The following is a 20,378-nucleotide window of genomic DNA, read 5'->3' as shown; positions in this document are numbered from 1 at the left end:
GAGTGTGACGAGGCCCAGGTGCTGGAAAGAACTCGGGATACACATAATCCCAATAATAAAAATAAACGCCAACTGATTTTGTTGTTATTCCTTGACCCTCAAAATATTACACCATATAGCATTTTACAAAAATATAAATAAGTGGCCATTATTTACAAATGAATCATTTCTTTTTTTTTTTTTTCCTCACCGGAGGACATTTTTCCATTTTTTGTTCAGGTAGAGTGGGAGGGAGAGAGAGGAACAGAGAAAGAGAGAGAAACATCGATATGGAAGGGACACATTGAGTGGCTGCCACCCTCACAACCGACCAGGGCCGGGGACAAACTGCAACCGAGGTACATGCCCTTAGCGGGAACCGAACCCGGGTCTCTCAGGATTGCAGGCCGACATTCTAACCGCTGAACCAAACCGGCCAGGGCTGAATCATTTCTTTACAGTATTCTCCGGAAACTGTCGGAAGATCAGGCCACACCGGGCCCTGGGTTATGGATGGCAGTTGGCGGCAGTGGAGAAATTGCCATCCTCTTTTAGAATGGTGAGCAGGCCCAGCTGTTGTGGCTCAGTGGTTGAGAGTTAACCCATGCACCAAGAGATCGCCAGTTGGATTCCTGGTCAGGGCACATGCCCAGGTTGTGGGCCAAGTCCCCAGTGGGGGGCATGCATCAGGTGGCCAATCGATGTTCTCTCTCATCAACGTTTCTCTCTCGCTCCCTCTCCCTTCCTCTCTCTCTAAAATCAATAAAGAAAAAAAAATTCTTTTAAATTTAGAATGGTGAGCAGGATCTGGTCCTTTGCTTATTATAGCTTCGGCCAACAATAGTCTTCAGAGTGCAATTGCATGTGTTTCCTTTTTGCTTGGAGCAAAAAAGAAACTAAAATATTTCTTGCATCCATGCCCACTATCAAAGTGGAAAAGCAGAACCAAACTGAGCAATAGATTTAGCACCACAGGACCACTTATTTATGCTTCCTGTGTAGTCCCTGGTCCCTTTAGGTAGGTGGAGACCACCCTTGCCCCTTACAGATTCTTTCACTGATCCAACTCTAAGCGAGCTCCCTGAATTCTTTTCCAATATGGACTCCATGCTTATCTCTGCATTGGCTAATTTGAGCAAAATCCTGCTAAGTCAGTTTAGCAACAACCACGCACCCCTCCTCCATGTCTGTCATCTTTAATGTTTAATCAGATTCCTTCCTCATTCTCCCCCACCCCACAGTGATGTTTGGTCACCCAGCTCTGTCTTCAGCAAGAATCTTGTTGGGTCCGTTTAGCCAGAATCACCTTCTTACCCCTGAACCTCTTAGTAATTTATTCGCTGACCCCACCCTGCTCCTTGGAAATATTTTTCCTCTTGCCTGTGCTCTGTTCAGACCTAAGCCCAATCTCTCCGACAGCAGAATTCCATCACAGGAATCCCTGTATCCATCCACACAGTCGCTTTCCTTGAATCAAGTCTTTCTTACCATACTTTAGTAAGTGTCATTGAATAACACCCTGTCCCCAGTATAAAAAACAGCAGTAATACTAGACAGAAGGACAAGGCGTTGCCTTCTCCAGGTGAAACAAAGATCCCTGGGTTGAGAGGAAGAGGGGAATTAGATGAACATCGAGGAGAAAGCAAGGGATATTTAAAGGGTGGCATAGTTCTGAGCCCTGCTCCCTGCCTCCTGCAGCGCAGGGACAGAATGGACTGGATGTTTCAGGCTCCTTCTTGGTCCTCATTAAGGGCTTGGACTTCACCTCGCCTTCGCTCCATATGCAAAGCCGTTGGTTCACTCTCCAAGCCGTGCAAACTGTTTGCAGTCTCAGAAATCTCAACCAGGGCCACCCAGGAAGAAATAGATCAATTATGATCCATGCACCCTTCTAGGCAACTCCTTCCCTGTTGCTTCATATTTCTTGAGCTACTTCATAACTAGATTTTCTCATTGTTACTTCCATCTCTGAACATGTGTTATCTCTCTTAAAGTGCTTCGGCTTGGCCTTAGATTTTGGCTCCATGTGTAATTGTTCTTGCTGCCTCAGTCATCCATTTACAGATTCTAAATTCCTTGGTTCTAGCCCACTGTTCCCATTCCTGTGCTACCTACCAAAATGCCTCATGTGTGGTAGACACACAATAAATATTTATTGAACTGAATTATTGTCCATTTTCCAAAATGTTTACCATTGGCCCTGGATTCGTGTCATCTGCACACCTGGTAATAGTCTTGAGTTTTCCTTGAAGTTTACTTGAAGATTAATATTAGCCATTAACTCCATGAGCTGAGCTGATATTGATAAAAAGTGAATTAATTTCTAACAAAGCAAAAAAAGAAAGAAAGGAACGAGACTCACGACTCTCACCTGTTGGACTTATCCGGATGGAGCTGCGGGGAGAGAGACAGAAATGAGGGAGATTTGTTGGAAGGCTGTTAGAGATGATGTCATCCCTGTCTGGAAGCCTTCTGGGAAGCTTTCAGAGAGAAAAGTCACATAGATAATTTGTATACTTTAGATTTTTCATTAGTGATCATCAGATGAGGTAATGCGCAGAGTACCTAGTGCTATTAAATGTTGGTTCATCTCAGATTCCCTGAATCAACAGGCATGAGATGCCTTGACAAGAAACTCAGGCATATCAAGAGAGAAGAACATCTTTGTAAGTCAGGAGAAGCTGGGCTGCTCAGCCTCACCAGCTCCATAAAACTGTCCAGGCTGCTGTCCCTCGGTTCCTATCTCCACATGCTCCGGAGGAATCCACACCAGGTGGGCACTGGAGGAGACGCCAGTGTTCCTTGATTAGGCCTCCAGTCTCTGCCCCATCTCTCTCCCCGAGACATGCCTACATCTTTGCTTAGCGCCCCGCTCCCCTCTACCTTCTGTCCAGGACCTCAGGACGAATATTGACTGACGTCACTGTGTACACAAAACATGAATGAGTGCCAGGTAAAGACTGACCTCCACCCGGCATTCACCTGTGGGCCTGTGGAATGGAGGGTTTGGAAAAGGCTCTCGGCCGTGTTTCATGGAGAAGACTGCATGTTGGCATCAGAGTCCACCTCCAGGGGCGAGACTGGTGCTGAAGGTGAAGCTAATTTAGTACTGTTATGTCAGGGTGAGTTAGGGACCGATGGTTCTGAGCCCTGGGTAGGTGATGAAGGCGTTTTCAGTTGTTTGGCTTGGAACAGAAGGCCACTCTGTTCTGTTCTGCTCTGCCCGAGATTCTCCGTCCTCCTCACTCCCAACTCCTCTATTCACCTCAGCTCTGCCCCTTCACCTTCCCCGAATCTTTCAGATCCGTGTTGTGTATTTTTCTTGGAGTTTCTGATTTTGTGAGACGTACCGTTAACTCCCTATATTATTGTATCACTGATAACATTTCTGATCACAAATGTGGTTTGTGCACCCATGATCTTATTTCTGGTGGTATTCCTCCTGCATTCTCTGATTGCTGCATGTCATATATTGTGAAGTAAGTTGCTGCTCTTTTGGGGAAATGGTACAGGACTGCTTTCGAATGTCTCTAACCCATGGCATCTTTATATCCTAGGATACATGTTTCAGGGCATATATTCCTAGATACTTGCATATACAGAAATATACACAGAAAGTCATAGTTAGAAATATGCGCCTTCATTAATATGAGATATATTCAAAGTAGGCAACATAGTATAGGGATCTGAGTATAGAGCATAGGATCTGAATCCAAACTCCACTGGTTCAAATCCTTGCTCTGTTCCTTAGCATTAGAAGTTGGGGGCAGTTTATTTAATCTCTCAATTTTCTCATCTTTAAAATTGGGTAAACTGGTACCTCATTCATAATGTTGTGAGAATTAAATTAGAAAACGTAGGAAATGTGAGGCACTTCCTGGCACACGGTTAAGTGTTCAAAAGTGTTAGCTGTGATTATTGCACCCATTTGCATCTCCATGACCTCTGATGCTCACCTACATACACATCCCCATTCACAAACTCATTCCCTAATTTGTCAAGCGTTACCTGAACACCCATTACGTACTAGACACTATGCTGGAAGGACAGAGCTAAACAAGACATAGTCTCTTTCCTACTGGACTGCACAGTCTCGTAGGGAAGATCGCAGAGAAACAGTGATTACAATATACTGTGGTGAGTGCTGCAACAGAGTCAAGCAGAAGGGGCTATGTGAACACACAGGAGGTGTGAGTTGTGGTGGCTGGGACGTGGGATTCTAAGGAGAGTATCCTCGAGCTGAGTCTTGAAGGTTTCATAGAGGTAAGCCAAGTGAGCAAATCAGGAGAAAGGGGGTTCCAGGTAGAAGGCAGCATGTTCAAAGGGACAGAGGTGGGAGTGATGTTCAAGAAACAGGCCTTCTTGTTTTACACACAGGAAGAGGTTGGAAGAGTGCCGGTGGATGCTGCAGGACAGACAGGTCTTCGCTGAACCGTGAAGGCCCAGTGTGCAAAGTAAGGGGTGTGGACTCTACCTTATAACTGATAGGGAGCCATTGTCATGATTAAACAGAAGAGTGACATGCTCAGATTTGGGCCCCAGGAAGCTCCCGATAGCCCCACTTTGGATAATTAATTGGAAGGGAACAAAATCGGAAGGATAGCCCAAAGATAAGAGCCTAAACGAAGGTAATGACAATATATAGAGAAGAGGGTGTGAATTCGGAAAATGTTTCTGAGATCAAGTCGACTGTGATTTAGCAATCATTCTGATGTAATGTGGAGAAAGGAATCAATGAGGAAGAGGGCAAATGTTTCTGAGATCAAGTCGACTGTGATTTAGCAATCATTATGATGTAATGTGGAGAAAGGAATCAATGAGGAAGAGGGCAGAATGGAGAAATATATGCAGATTTCTTGTCTACATGGCTGAGGGTGCTATTGCCTAGGAGGAATAGTATTTTGGGGGGAAGGGAAGATGATGAGTGCATTTTATCATGTTAAGTTAGAGGTGCCTGTGGAAGATGGGGTCCATACTTGATTGTACAACAGAATTATCCAAGGAGCATGTTAAATGCAGATTCTTAGGCTCTGCCCTAGAGACCCAGGTTCAGTAGGCTGAGGTGAGGGCTATGATGAGTTGGGGTTTTGTTTTGTATACGCATAACAGACTTTTTTTTTCTTTTGCAATTTTGATTAATAGCAAAGTTAGGAAATCTAAAATAATAAAATAGAATCTAGTAAGTTTTTCTGTTTTTTTAAAATCTTCACCTGAGGTTATGTTCATTGATTTTCAGAGATGGAGAGAGAAAAAGAGAGAGAGAGAGAAAGAAAGAAACATTGATGTGAGAGAGAAACACTGATCAGTTGCCTCCTATACACACTCCAACCGGGGTTGAACCTGTAACCTAGGTATGTGCCCTGACTGGGAATCAAACCCATGACCTTCTGGTGTATGGGACAATACTCCAACCAACTGAGCCACACCGGCCGGGGCTAAGGATCTGTATCTTTTAAAAATGTCCCAGGTGGGCCCTGGCTGGGTAGCTCAATTGGTTAGAGCGTCATCCCTATACACCAAGGTTGTGGGTTTGATCTCCAGTCAGGGCACATACCAGAAGCAACCAATTAATTTATAAATAAGTGGAACAACAAATTGATATTTCTCTCTCTCAAATCAATAAATAAAAGCCCAGCCAGTGTGGCTCAGTGGTTGAGCATCGACCCATGCATCAAGAGGTCACCGTTTGGATTCTGGGTCAGGGCCCAGGCCCAGGTTGTGGGCCCAATCCCCAGTGAGGGGCATGCAAGAGGTGGTCAATTGATGTTCTCATTGATGTTTCTGTCTCTCTCCCTCTCCCTTTCTCTCTCTCTCTAGAATCAATAAAGAAAGAAAAAATAAATAAAATAAAAAATTTAAAATGTCCCAGGTGGTTCTGATGTAGCCAGTCCACAATTGTACAGGGAGATATAACAAAAGGATAGGGAATACAGATTTAGGAGTCTCTGCACATGTACGCTCGTAGCAAAGATTATGAATGAGGCCCTACAGAGACAATGGGCAAAGTAAGAGGAAGGGCCAATGACCCAGACTCTTATAATTGTCCCAGCAGTGATTTTCCTTTGTGTTATCAAAACATTGGCGACTGAAGTACAGTGTGGGATTGTGATACAAGTGTTAACTGTATCTATTGTTTAGTTTTCTTTCTCTGCCTTCCATTCTCCATGTTGCCCCCAGACTTCTCTTTCAAAAACACTGATCTGGTCGTGCTGTTGCTCCACTCCTAAACTTCAAATAATTTCTCCTTTTCTTTATTGATTTTTAGAGAGAGAGGAAGGGAGAGGGAGAGAGATAGAAACATGGATGAGAGAGAACATTGATTGGCCACCTCCTGCATGCCCCCCAGTGGGCTCGGGCCCACAACCTGGGCATGTGTCCTGACCGGGAATTAAACTGGTGACCTTTTGGTGCCTGGGTCGATGCTCAACCACTGAGCCACACCAGCCGGGCATAATTCCTCCTTTTCTACAATCAAGTCTTAACTTGCAGTTCCAGATCCAGCTGCTACCAGCTCCACCACTAATTCCATGTGTCGGCCTCTGTGGACTTGGCCTTTCCTGGACTCACACACCTTGTGCCTCTGCTCTTCCCCCTCCCCTGCAGTGTCCTGCCTCGGCTCCGCTCCCCTGCCTGACAGACCCATTCTTCGCTTTCCAGAGTTCCTCCCTTCACGATCGCTCAGATTGCAGTGCATTTCTACACAGCCCACTGTTTATCTTGGCAATCAGCATGAAATATTGAATTGCGATGAGATTAGCAGAAAGATTTCAGGAGAAACTTGATCATGTTTTAATGGAAACCCGCTTGACTCCCCATGGTCAAACTTAACTCTTTCCTGACCCAGTGATTTCACTTTTGGGTATATATCCGAAAAAAACTCAACACACGAATTAGAAAGATTATATGCATCCCTATGTTCGTTGTAGTATTATTAACAATAGCCAAGATGTGGAAGCAACTCAAACACTCATCAATATTCCAGTGGATAAAAATACCATGAAATATTACTCAGCCAGAAGAAAGAATGAAATCTTACTATTTGCAACAGCACGGATGGACCTAGAGGGTATTATGCTAAATGAAATAAGTCAGCAGATAAAGACATACCATATGATTTAACTTATCTGTGGACTCTAAAGAATAAAATAAACAAGCAGATGAAATGGAAACAGACTCATAGATACAGAGAACAAACTGAGGGTTGCCAGTTGGGAAGGGGGTAGGGCTTCTGGGTGAGAAAAGTGAAGGGATTAAGACGTACAGATTGGTAGTCACAAAATAGTCACAGTGATCTAGAGTCCAGCCTAGGGAATATAGCCAATAATGTTGTCATAACTATGTACGGTGCCAAGTGGGTACTTGAAATATTGGGGGACCACTTTATAAAGAATATGATTATCTAACCACTATGTTGTATACCTGCAAGTAATACAAACTAATATTGAATGTCAACTGTAATTTAAAAATAAAATTATAACAAAAAAGGAAAACTTTAACCATTCCCTTTCTTGTGTTTTCAGAGAGACACTGTGTGTATTTTTAGAATAGCATTTACTTTCATCTTCATTGTTCAATAATTAGTTATTTAAAAGTGTGCCTCTCGCCCTGGCTGGTGTGGCTCAGTTGGCTGAGTGTCCCGTGCACCAGCAGTTGCCAGTTCAATTCCCAGTCAGGGCACGGGCCTGAGTCGGGGGCTCAATTCCCAGTAGAGGACATGCAGGAGGCAGCTGATTGATGTTCTTTCTTATCAATGTTTCTCTTTCTTTCCCTGTCTCTAAAATAAATAAAAACATATTTAAAATATAAATAAAATGAATAACAATAAAAAGCGTGCCTCTCCTATTAGATTTTTAAATTCCCAGGCGGCAGAGACTGTTCTTTTCACATTTGAAGCTTCTGGAGCTTCATGCTTCATAAATGACAGGTTCCCACTACATGTTTGTTAGACTGAACTAAAACATGCTCCAATATGAACTTTAAAAAAATCACTGGCCATAAACTCAGTAACTTCATGTGTCTGAGATCAATCAAATAATAAGCATCCAGCTGAATTTTAGTCAAGGAAGCAGAAGGGTCCCATTCTCTAACCCAAGATCACTTTTCATCACAAACTGATTTAGTTTAATGTTTGGCTCAATCCTCGTTCAGCCAAACAGTAGCCCTCGGAGGATGCTTTTGTTATTACAAAAGCGAATCCGTGAGATCCATTCAAAATGAATTGCAGATTATACTTTAGAAAAGTTTCTTATTTAAAACCAGAACAAAACAGAGAGACACACTTACCAGCCAAGGTTCTGTGTAGGTCCCGAGCCCGAGGACAGGAATGGTGTTTCCATCACTTAGAGGTATGCGGTGGTCTGCCGCAGTGAGGTCCATCTTGGAGAGAGCCTGAGACTTCAGGTTTCTAGGAGTGAATCTGAACACTCTCTGAACAGGTGTCCCAGGCCTATTTAATCAGAAAGAGGGAGGAGCAGTGGGAGGGAAGAGAGACGGACAGATCTATTTCTCAATCTGTTCTCTACTCGGTTGTTATGAAAATCCTAACTGAGATTGTCCTTTGAACTTTTTCAGAGACATATAAATTTTCACTGACTCATCTGCAAAGAAAAGATTGAAAAAAAACAAAAGGAAAGAAATCTAGCCGAGTTTATCAGTGAGGATGCTTTTGTTGCCAAGTAAGAGGTCTGTCTTAGATTCTCTTAAACCATAAAGGAAATTCATTGGTTCATATTCCTGAAAACTTCAACGTTAGGGCTAGGTTAAAGTGAGATTAGAATAGTTAAGTGTCCCAGGACATCCCTGGAGGTTCTGATGCAGCAGGATTGGGAAGGGGTCTGGGATTTTATGACTTTGTTAAATGTGGGAAACACTGGACTAGAGAAACAAGTAGTTTTTATACCCTCTGACCCCTGGCTCTCTCAGCTGATTCTACCCTTATCATGGAAAGATAGTGATCAGTACTTGAATTGACTTAGTTCCAGGTTAAAGCTCAACAGAAAAGCCCTGGCCAGTTTGGCTCAGTGGTTAGAGCGTGGGCCTGTGGTCCTGAGAGTCCCCGGGGTCGGTTCCCGCTAAGGGCATGTACCTCGGTTGCAGTTTGTCCCCGGCCCTGGTTGGGTCGTGTGGGTGGCAGCCACTCGATGTGTCCCTTTCACGTCGATGTTTCTCTCTCTCTCTCTCTCTCTCTCTCTCTCTCTCTTTCTCTCTCCCCCTCTATCTGAACAAAATATCGAAAAATGTCCTGGGATGAGGATAAGAAAACAAAAACAAAGCTTAGTGACACTTGAGGTCTTTCCAGTAATTCAATGATAGTTCAGTCATCAAAAGACATGTTAAATGAAAAGAATCCCCGAGTTGGACCTTTGAAAGGTCGCATGAGACTCCACAGGCAGGGAGCGCTTTGACTGGGGGTGAAGGGCCCAGCGCTCAAGGCCAGCGTGACTACTTGGGAAGACGACCCCCAGGCGCAGCTCCTCAGGGCCCATCGTGCACACACAGAACTTGTCATGTCTCCTGGTGGATCAGTGTGCGGTATCTCAGCCCAGGCCAGAACACCAGCCTGAGGTTCCCAGCATAGATTTTGATGACTCTTTGCCCACATAATCAAACCCAGCTAACTTAACTGGTTTGGTAATTACACACTGTCAGTTAAAAATCTGATCTGGGATAGAGGAGCTGGGGAGGGGAGTTTCCCCTTTTCACCGATGGATTATAAAACTGCTCTTTGCTTGACTAAGAGTCAATGCTGTAACCCAGGAGATGCAGAGATAAAGGCAGAGTTATCCCATCCCATCTGTAAATCAACTCTATTGTCATAGTGTTTTATTTTTCTGAATGTGGGGCCTAAATTTGGGAAAGGCAAAATCAAGAGTCTTTTGGGGAGAAAAGTTATAAACATAAGATGGAAGTCTCCAGAGACAAGAACTAGTTACAGAAATTGTTTTACTTTTTTCCAGGCAATATTTTATTTATTTTTTATTTTTATTTTTTTTGTCCTCACTCGAGGACATTCTTCCATTTTTTTTGTTCAGATAGAGTGGGAGGGAGAGAGAGGAAGAGAAAGTGAGAGAAACATCGACTTGAAAGGGACACATCGAGTAGCTGCCACCTGCACGACCCAACCAGGGCCGGGGACAAACTGCAACTGAGGTACGTGCCCTTAGCGGGAACCGAACCCGGGTCTCTCTGGACCACAGGCCGACACTCTAACTGCTGAGCCAAACTGGCCAGGGCTATTTTATTGTATTTTAAAAGTAAGCAATACTTTATTAAAAAAAAATTTTTTTTTCTTTATTGACTTTAGAGAGAGAGGAAATGAGAGGGAGAGAGACAGAAATATCGATGAGAGAGAATATTGATTGTCCACCTCCTGCATGGGGATCGGGTCCACAACCTGGGCATGTGCCCTGACCGGGAATCGAACCAGCAACCTCTTGGTGCATGGGTCAACACTCAACCACTGAGCCACACCAGCTGAACCCAGGTAATATTTTAAAAGCACATCACAACCAGAAACAATAATTAATAGAAACTGTTAACTCTTTTAAGCAACATGGAACTTTTTGTTTAAATGATTTAAATGGCCCTGGCCAGTGTTGCTCAGTGGTTAGAGCATCAGCCCTAGGACCAAAGGGTCGTGGGTTTTATTCCCCATCAAGGGCGTGTACCTGAGTTACTTGTTCCATCCCTGACCCTGCTTGGGGCACACGTGGGAGGCAAGCAATGGATGTAACTCTCTCACATCGATGTTTCTCTCTCCCCACGCCCCTCCCTCTCACTCTAAAAACATCGATGGAAAAATATCCTCGGGTGAGAATTAACAAAAAAAGAAAAGAGAAAAAAAACGATTTAAATGTATGCCAGAAGTAACGAGGGCTAATGGAATACTGTGAATAACTGACTCATTTTACAGAACGAGAATCCAAATAAGAATTTTCTCCTTTGGTTCATTATTCATGTAATAATTTGTAATAAAGAACTTATCAATATCCCTTTATATGTAAGTATTAAGACATAGAGAGATATATAAATATACAAATAGATGATAAACATAAGGATTTAGTCTTAATATACAATTTATAACATATTAAATAAAATGATGTATATCATATTGAATCTATAATCTTAACCTGCAATAATTTCTTTGAATTTATTCCAAGAATCATATTTATTACTCTATCCCTATGTTTATGTTTTGTACCTAGGATAGTCAATAATTTACATTCATTTCTATATTTAATCAAAGTAACCAATTCTTTCAAAGTTAACAATTCCAAATTTTCTTCAGACAAAGAGAAAACTAAAGGACAGAAAACCAAAACCTGTGTCACTACTTTTTTGTGTGAACACATTTTATACGATTTCTATAAAAAATAAGCATATTTCATAACATGATTCTAAAGACATTTAGAATACTGCAGAAAGAATGAAGTAACAATGTTTCATTTGCAGACAAGTTTTTCAACTGGGAAAATGTAAAACATTTATTTTCCTGGAAACCATGTACTGTACACAACTTAGGAAACTTTTGCTGTCTGTAAGAATAGCCCACACAGTTCTTTCTTTGTCTATCAATTCTTATTATTTTCAATTTTACACTGGGGAAGAATCCAATGTGCTCTGTGCCCCACTCAGCACCGGTTAGAAGTATTCTATTCTTTACAGATGCCGAAAGTTTCCATCTATGCCCTGACAACTATGAGTCCCCAAAGTTCTGCAGTGTTCAGAAACATATGTTCTTCATAGTTATGTCGGACCCATGGGCTTACCATGAATCAGTGAAGAGAATTGTACATCAGGGTTGAGAAATCCCAGGGCAGATGTGGTACATTTTGATCACCATGAAGAATAACAGATTCAATCCCAACACTGCCCAAGACCATTCTGTTTATTTGACAGCTAGTCATTTTGTGGCAAACCCTGTAAAGATTGCTTCTACAGCCCAGCCGGTGTGGCTCAGTGGATTGAGTGTCGTCCCATGGACTGAGAGGTCCTGGTTTGATTCCTGGTCAGGGCACATGCCCGGGTTGTGGGCTTGATCCCCACTGAGGGGCAGGCAGGAGGTGGCCGATCGATGTTTCTCTCTCACTCTCTCTCTTAAAAAATCAATAAAAACATATTTTTTTAAAAGCCTCTATATTAAAGCCTAAGAAGCAATAATAAAAAGCACTTGTCAACGTTTGTCAATGTTAGAGTGACCGTGAGAGTTGGTGGCCATCTGTGCTCTGTCTGCCCAGCACTCCTGTCGTCTTCTGGGGGCAAGCATCCTGCCATCTTTCTGAAAATTGCTCCTTGACTTAGTCTAGTCATGTGCTTGGTTTAGAGGCTGCTAATCACAGCATCTTTTCTGATTCCTGGCCAGTGTCAATTGGTCCAGAAGGTAGGCATGCAAAGTAGATTAGGTCAATCAGAGTATTTACTGAATTTATTTATTTATTTATTATTTTCTTCATTGATTTTAGAGAGAGGAAGGGAGAGGGAGAGAGAGATAGAAACATCAATGAGAGAGAACATTGATTGGCCGCCTCGTGCATGTCCCCCACTGGGGATCGGGCCCACAGCCTGGGCATGTGCCCTGACCAGGAATCGAACCTGTGACCCCTTGGGGCATGGGTCGATGCTCAACCACTGAGCCACACCAGCCAGGCTTGAGTATGTACTGAATTTAAAACGCTCAAGTTGATTTGTACCTGACGAATCAAGCAGTGAGGTTCCTGCCATGAGGAGGAAGGGGATCTGAGAGAATGTCACTGACAAGCAAAGAAAAGCAAAGACAAGTGACAGAGAATGTCCTGACAATGCTTGTGCGTTGTCCATGAGCCAGGCACCCCAAGGCCCAGCCCTCCTCACTGTTACGTGAATCAGAAGGCAGCGTGGAAGAGATCTAAGGAGAAGGGTGCAAATATAAAAATATAGGAAATATATTTGGTCAAAAACAAATTAGAAACTTTTTTAGTAGACAAGGATTAGAAGATCCAGAATACATTTTGCATTATATATGATGTAACCCATTATGTACAATGTCATCCATATTCCGTTACTAAGACATTATTATTTTTCATATCAGACTGGAAAAACTCTGCCCAATTGGGGAGACTGAGGGAGAGCGGGCACCCTCCTCGCATGCTTTGACCACGGAATGCCAGATGGTGCAACCCTGTGGAGGGAAACTTGGCAAAATCTAGTAAAATCACAAATGTATTTACTCATTGACCCAGCAGGAATCTATCCATAGATATATATTGTTAAAAGCATAACATTATATGTGCACAAAGTATTCACTTCATAAATTATTCATATTTTCAAAACACTAAGAAGAATCTCAAAAAAAAAACCCCACTATTTTTTTCTGGGCCCATTGCTGAGTGTTTTTTAGACCATTCCACAGTTTTATTAAACCAAATGCTTCTGGTTGGCACGTAGACCATGACCTGTGTGCACATAGACCTATCACTCTCATTTCTTTGCCAATAAATGTGATCTTCGGTCAGAGGCGTGGTTATGTGGCATTGTTTAAATCTGTGTATTCCGGAAGAAGTGCCACAGTGTCCACTTCAATAAGGACACAAGCTCTCCTCTCTTTGATAGAAGTGGTCCAGTGTAATCAATCTGTCATCAGTGAAATCAACACAGTTCTTCAGAGATCAGAGCAATATGTGCTGTTGTCTTACAGGATACTCCAAAGTAACAGGTTCATCCTCTAACCATCTACACAACTAGCTAGACACTGCCCATTAATGAGTGTTGACCTTTACTGTATACTATTTCTCCAATTGCACAAAGTGGACAACTCTGGAATACCAGCCAATGTTCTGCCCTTTGGGAGAATTTTCCTTCACTTGTATCTTCAGGGCTACTCTGGAGCAAGGCCACAGTGCAGGAGTGACGCCCTTGTGTGTGGTGTTGGCCACTGTGTAACTGTAGACCAGGCCTTCGGGGTCCTTCCTTTGTTACTGGTTCTATGAACTTCCCCTGGAAATGCATGTGTAATGAAATCACAGAATGTTGGGTTGTTAACAGTGGTGACCATTACTCTCCCTGGACTTGAAAAGACAAGGAGTGGTTCCTTTGAAACCAACAGAGTGATTGTGTTTCAAATTTTGTTTCTTTTTATTTATTTATTTAGTTAGTTTTTATTGTTGAAAGTATTAACATATGTCTCCCTTTTTTCCCCATTGACCCCCTCCTACCTGCTCCCACCTCCCTCCTGCCTTCCCCAGCCTAGTGTCCACGTCCATTTGTTGTGCAATTGTGCATATACGTTCTTTTTTTTCTTTTTAAAATTGTGTTTTATTATTTGTCATTTTTCCTATGAACAACCTACTGATGAAAGCATATGTCCACGTAAAGCCTTGCACACTAATGTTCATCACAGATTTATCCGTAAGAATACAAACTGGCCCTGACTGGTTTGGCTCAGTGGTCCGTTCCTGGTCATGGCATGTACCTGGATTGCAGTTGGATCCCTGGCCCCAGTCAGGGTTGTGCAGGAGGCAACCAATCGATGTGTTTCTCTCACATCCATGTTTCTATCTTCCTTTCTCTCTCTCCCCCTACCTCTTCCACTCTATCTAAAAATCAATGGAAAAATATCCTCAGGTGAGGATTAACAATAGTAACAACAAAAATGATTATAAACTGGATGACTCAACAGTTCCACTCCTGGGAACTTATCCAAAGAAACCAGCAACACTCATTAGAAAGAATGTATGCTATTTACAATAGCCAAGATTTGGAAACAGCCCAAGTGCCCATCAGTAGATGAGTGGATAAAAGCTGTGGTACATTTACACAATGGAATACTACTCTGCAGCAAAAAAGGAAGAAAATTTACCCTTTGCTTCAGCATGGATGGACCTGGAGGACATTATGCTCAGTGAATAAACCAGTCAGAGAAAGGCAAGTACCATGTGAGTTCACTCATATGTAGAATTTAATGAACAAATTGAACCAACAAGCACAATAGAGACAGACTCATAGCTAGAGAGCAGAGTGACTGCTCTGGTGGGGGAGGGGGAAGGAATTGAGCAAAATAGAAAATAAAACAGAAAGAACTCATGAACACAGACAACAGTATGGGTAGAGGTGGGAGAGGGTATAGGGAGATAAAGGGTAATGGGGAAAAAAAGAATACCAACTAGAAACAACACAGAAGTCCATCAATGGGTGGATGGATAAGCAGATTGTAGCACATTCGTACAAAGGAATGCTACTCAGTCACAAAAAGGAACCAATTCCTTATGCAGCAACATCGATGAATCTCAATGTCATTATGCTTAGGAAAAAAGAAAGACACAAAAGAGCACATACATTATAATTCCATTTATGTAAGACTTGAGGCAAGACAAATCTTTTTTTTAATTTAGTTTTATTTATTTTTTCATCTTTTTTTTGTTTTTATTAATTCATTTTTGTCACAGATGTTTCTTCTTTTTCCCCCATTGACGCCCTCCTCTTGACCCCCCCCCCCAGCATTATTGTCTATGTCCACGGTTATGCATACATGCATGTAAGTTCTGTGGTTTATCTCTTCCCTCCCCCACCTCTTATCTACAGTGATAGGAGATAGGAAACTGGCCAGCGATTGCCTGAGGTCCCGGATGGAAGGTTGGAATTCACTGGGAAGGAACATAAGGAATTTTGTGAGATGATGGAAATGTCTTCTGTATCTAATTGTGGTGGTGGGCCCTGGCCAGTTTGGCTCAGAAGTTAGAGCATCGGCCCGTGATCCAGAGAGACCCAGGTTCAAATCCCACTAAGGGCATGTACCTTAGTTGCAGTTTGTCCCCAGCCCTGCTTGGAGTTGTGTGGGTGGCAGCCACTCGATGTCTCTCTCTCTCTCTCTCTCTCTCTCTTCCTCTCTCTCTCCCTCTCGCTCTATCTGAAGATGAATGCAAAAAAAATGTCCTCGAGTGAGGATAAAAAAATAAATAAATAAAATAATAATAATGATTGTGGTGGTGGTATATATTTTGACAAATATTATCTAACTTCAAATGAGTGCATTTTATTGTCTGTAAATTATACCCCTATAGAGTTAATTTAAAATGTATTACTTGTGGCAAGGATGTGGAGAAAAGGGGACTCTAGTACACTGCTGGTGGAATGCAGACTGATGCAGCCACTATGGAAAACAATACGGTGTTTCCTCAAAAAAATTAAAAATAGAACTGCCATTTGACCCAGGGATTCTACTTCTAGGAATACATCCTGCGAAGCCTGAAACACCAATCAGGAAGAATATATGTACCCCTATGTTCATAGCAGCACTATTTACAGTAGCTAAGATCTGGAACCAGCCCAAGTGTCCATCACTAGATGAGTGGATAAAAAAGCTGTGGTATATATACACAGTGGAGTACTATGCAACTGTAAGAAAAAGAGATCTCTTACCGTTTGAGACAACATGGAGGGATCGAGAGAGTATTATGCTAAGAGAAATAAGCCAGTCAGAGAAAGACAAGTACCACATGATCCCACTTATTTATGGAATATAATGAACAAAATAAGCTGAAAATCAAAATAGATCCAGAGACATGGAAGTAGGGAACAGACTGACAAACCTCAGGGAAGGTGCATGAGGGTGGGGTGGGGGTCAGCCAGGAAGAGATAAACCAAAGAACTTATATGCATATATGCACAACCAATGGACACAGACAACAGGGCGTTGAAGGTGGGCAGGGGGGAGCAGGGAGGAGAGTGTTAATGGAGAAAAGGAGAGAAATCTGTAATAAAAATAATTAACTAATAAGTAAAATAAAATGTATAAATTGTACTTTTAACCTCTTCTCAGAGGTTTAACTTTAACTCCTTGTACCACTCTCCTGGTTTTTATACCATTGTTATCATGTATTTTATACATATTTTATTTATTTATTTTTACTTTATACATATTTTAATAGCCCCCACATTATATACTTGTTTTATTTTCAGTCAGTGATTATCTAGATTTACCCACATAGTTGATTTTGGAAAGCTCATTTCTGCCTTCTCTTCCCCCCTCTCTTCCTCCCTCCTTCCCTCCCTCCCTCCCTCCCTCCTTCCCACCCTCCCCTCCCACCTTCTTTCCCTCCCTCCCCTCCCTCCCTCCCCTCCCTCCCTCCCTCCCTCCCTCCCTCCCTCCCTCCCTCCCTCCCTCCCTTCCTTCCTTCCTTCCTTCCTTCCTTCCTTCCTTCCTTCCTTCCTTCCTTCCTTCCTTCCTTCCTTCCTTCTCCTCTTCTTTCCCATCCCTGGCTTTACTAGCAATGATCTCCAGGGGTTGCTGACTTTTATGTCCAGCCTAGTGAAAGATTGGATGTTCATCCTTGTTTTGGTTTTATATTATGTTTATCAAGTAAACATGACAGTGATCTGGGATAAATCTGAACCAATTCCAGAACTCTGGGGTCATGGTGAATCAGTTTACTTTTGAAGGCTCTTTCCATAAAATCTGCTGAATATTTCAATATTATAGAAGAAGAGAATGCATTATTGCATCAGATCCATTGATGTACAAGTCTGTCTTAGACAATGAGCTCTTGGAGGTAAGGCACATTGTTTGAAAAATTCGTGGTCAGTGACTAGCATAGTTTCTATAAAATAATAGAGGCTGAAAAAAGGTTGCTGAAATTCAGTTTACATGGATGGTATAGCCTCTAGATAATGAAGCCAAGAACTCTGGAGTTGGAATAAACTTTGTAAAGATATTGCAGTATTAATAGAGTAACAGTATTTTAGAATTTTTTTTTTCTTTATTGATATTAGAGAGAGAGAGGAAGGGAGAGGGAGAGAGAGATAGAAACATCTACAAGAGAGAACATTAATTGGCTGCCTTCTGCATGCCCCCCACTGGGAATTTGGCCCCCAACCTGGGCATGTGCCCTGACAGAATATCAAACCAGCGACCTCTTGGTGCATAGGTCGATGCTCAACCACTGAGCCACACTGGCCAGGTGAGTAACACAGTATTAATGTCCTAATTGCATTATTTGTTAAAAAGACTATTTCCCCATCATTTAATGGTTTGGCACTGTTGTTGAAAATCAGTTGGTCATAGACACATGGATGTATTTTGGGGCACTCAAATACATTCCACTGATCTTCATGTCTATTGTCACACTAATACCAAACTGTCTTGACTACTTTGCTTCATAGTAAGTTTTGATATCTATAAATGTGAGTCTTCCTAATTTGCTCTTTTTCGGGATGGTTTTAGATATTCATTGGCCCTTGAAATTCCATATGCATGTAGTGGTCAGTTGTTTCAGCATCATTTGTTGAAAAGACTGTCGTTTTGCCATTGAATTGCCTTTGCTCCTTTTGTCAAAGATCAGTTGAAAACAAACAGCCGTGGCTGGTTCGGCTCAGCGGTTGGAGTGTCCGCCTGCGGACCAGATAGTCCCGGGTTTGGTTCCCTCTAGGGGCACATACCACACACACACACACACACACACACACACACACACGCAAAAATCAGTTAGTTGAAAACAAACAAACAAAAAACAAAGATTAGTTGAATATGTTTACACAGATCTATTTCTGAGCTCCCTACTTTGTTCTGTCGATTTGTCAGTTCCTTCATCAGTACCACACTCTACGTATTTTTACTTGCAGCAATCTCTTCATTGGTGGCTTATGTGGTGCTGAAACCAAAGGATTTTTATTCTTGTGACATCGTTTGTAGGAATGGACCTTATTGGCAAGAACTCAAGAAAGAATGCATTGTCAGAATAAACCTGAATTAACTCTGTTTTTGGTTTTTATCATGTACGGTTAGTTTATAAGTCCAGACAATACATTCAGAATTACTCTGAATTAATTACAATATGAATTGGTAAACTTTTATATTTTGAAATATGAAGTTTAAGTGGTGATACTTTTCTCAATTAATAGATTTCATTTTTTAGAGCAGTCTCATATTTATAGAAAAATGAGCAGAGTGAAAAGATGGTATATCCCCTGAAAAGTTTCCCCTAACCCTAACCCTAACCCTATCCCTAACCCTAACCCTAACCCTAACCCTACCCTAACCCTAACCCTAACCCTAACCCTAACCCTATCCCTAACCCTAACCCTAACCCTAACCCTATCCCTAACCCTAACCCTAACCCTAACCCTAACCCTAACCCTAACCCTAACCCTAACCCTAACCCTAACCCTATCCCTAACCCTAACCCTAACCCTAACCCTAACCCTAACCCTATCCCTAACCCTAACCCGTACCCTAACCCTAACCCTAACCCTATCCCTAACCCTAACCCTAACCCTAACCCTAACCCTAACCCTATCCCTATCCCTAACCCTAACCCTAACCCTAACCCTAACCCTATCCCTAACCCTAACCCTAACCCTAACCCTAACCCTAACCCTATCCCTAACCCTAACCCTAACCCTAACCCTAACCCTAACCCTAACCCTAACCCTAACCCTATCCCTATCCCTAACCCTAACCCTAACCCTACCCTAACCCTAACCCTAACCCTAACCCTAACCCTAACCCTATCCCTATCCCTAACCCTAACCCTAACCCTACCCTATCCCTAACCCTAACCCTAACCCTAACCTTTCCCTTCAGGTTCCCAGTGCATTTGTTACCACTGAGGAGCCAATATTGACATTTTTATTAACTAAAGTCCACAGTTTAACTTAAGGCTTATTCTTTTGAGTTGTATATTCTATGGGCTTTGACAAATACATGATGACATGTACCCATCATTGCAATATCACACAGATTAGTTTCACTGACCTAAAAATCCTCTGTGCTCCAACTATTGATCTCTCCCTTTCTCCCTCCCTCCCTGTGAACTCCTGGTGACCACTGACCTTTCATTAACATCTTTTTACTGTTGATACCGTTTTGCCGTTTTAAAATTGCATTTGGTTGAAATCACACAGAATGTAGGCTTTCAAATTGATTTCTTTCACTTAGAATATGTATGTCTTTCTGTGGCTTCATAGTTCATTTCCTTCTATCACTGAATAATATTTTATTGTATGGACATATCAGTTTGTTTATCCATTAACTTATCGAGTGGCTGCCACCCACACAACCCGACCAGGGCCGGGGACAAACTGCAACCGAGGTACATGCCCTTAGTGGGAACCGAACTCGGGTCTCTCTGGACAATAGGCCAACGCTCTAACCGCTGAGCCAAACTGGCAGGGCAAGAATTGACATTTTTGACAATATTGAGACTAGGTGAATGAAATATCTTTCAATTTCTTCACCTCTTTTTTTATTTTATTTATCAGTTTTATAGTTTTCTTCACATAGATCTTGTTCATATTTTGTTAGTTATATACTTGAGTATTTCATTTTTTGCATGCTATTAAAATGCTATTGTGTTTTTAAAACCAAATTTCAATTGTTTAACCCTGGCCAGGTTGTTCAGTTGGTTAGAGCATAGTCCCAATACACCAAG

The 20,378-nt window shown here is 42.1% G+C and overlaps 1 protein-coding gene across 2 annotated transcripts in view; it reads right to left on the bottom strand.

Moving 5' to 3' along the window:
- Positions 1–8,355, bottom strand: part of AKR1D1 (aldo-keto reductase family 1 member D1) — a 63,212-nt gene extending 54,857 nt beyond the window's left edge. For both annotated transcript variants that reach the window (XM_036247161.1, XM_036247162.1), the window contains exon 1: positions 8,263–8,355. In XM_036247161.1, the coding sequence (XP_036103054.1) occupies positions 8,263–8,355 (93 nt within the window). The remainder of the gene's footprint in view (positions 1–8,262) is intronic.
- Between the last annotated feature and the right edge of the window lie 12,023 nt (positions 8,356–20,378).

The sequence above is a fragment of the Molossus molossus genome, unplaced genomic scaffold (genome assembly GCF_014108415.1).
Source record: "Molossus molossus isolate mMolMol1 unplaced genomic scaffold, mMolMol1.p scaffold_m16_p_7, whole genome shotgun sequence".
NCBI lineage: Eukaryota > Metazoa > Chordata > Mammalia > Chiroptera > Molossidae > Molossus > Molossus molossus.
The sequence above is the reverse complement of the archived record's forward strand: the minus strand, read 5'-3'. Positions and strand labels throughout refer to the sequence as shown.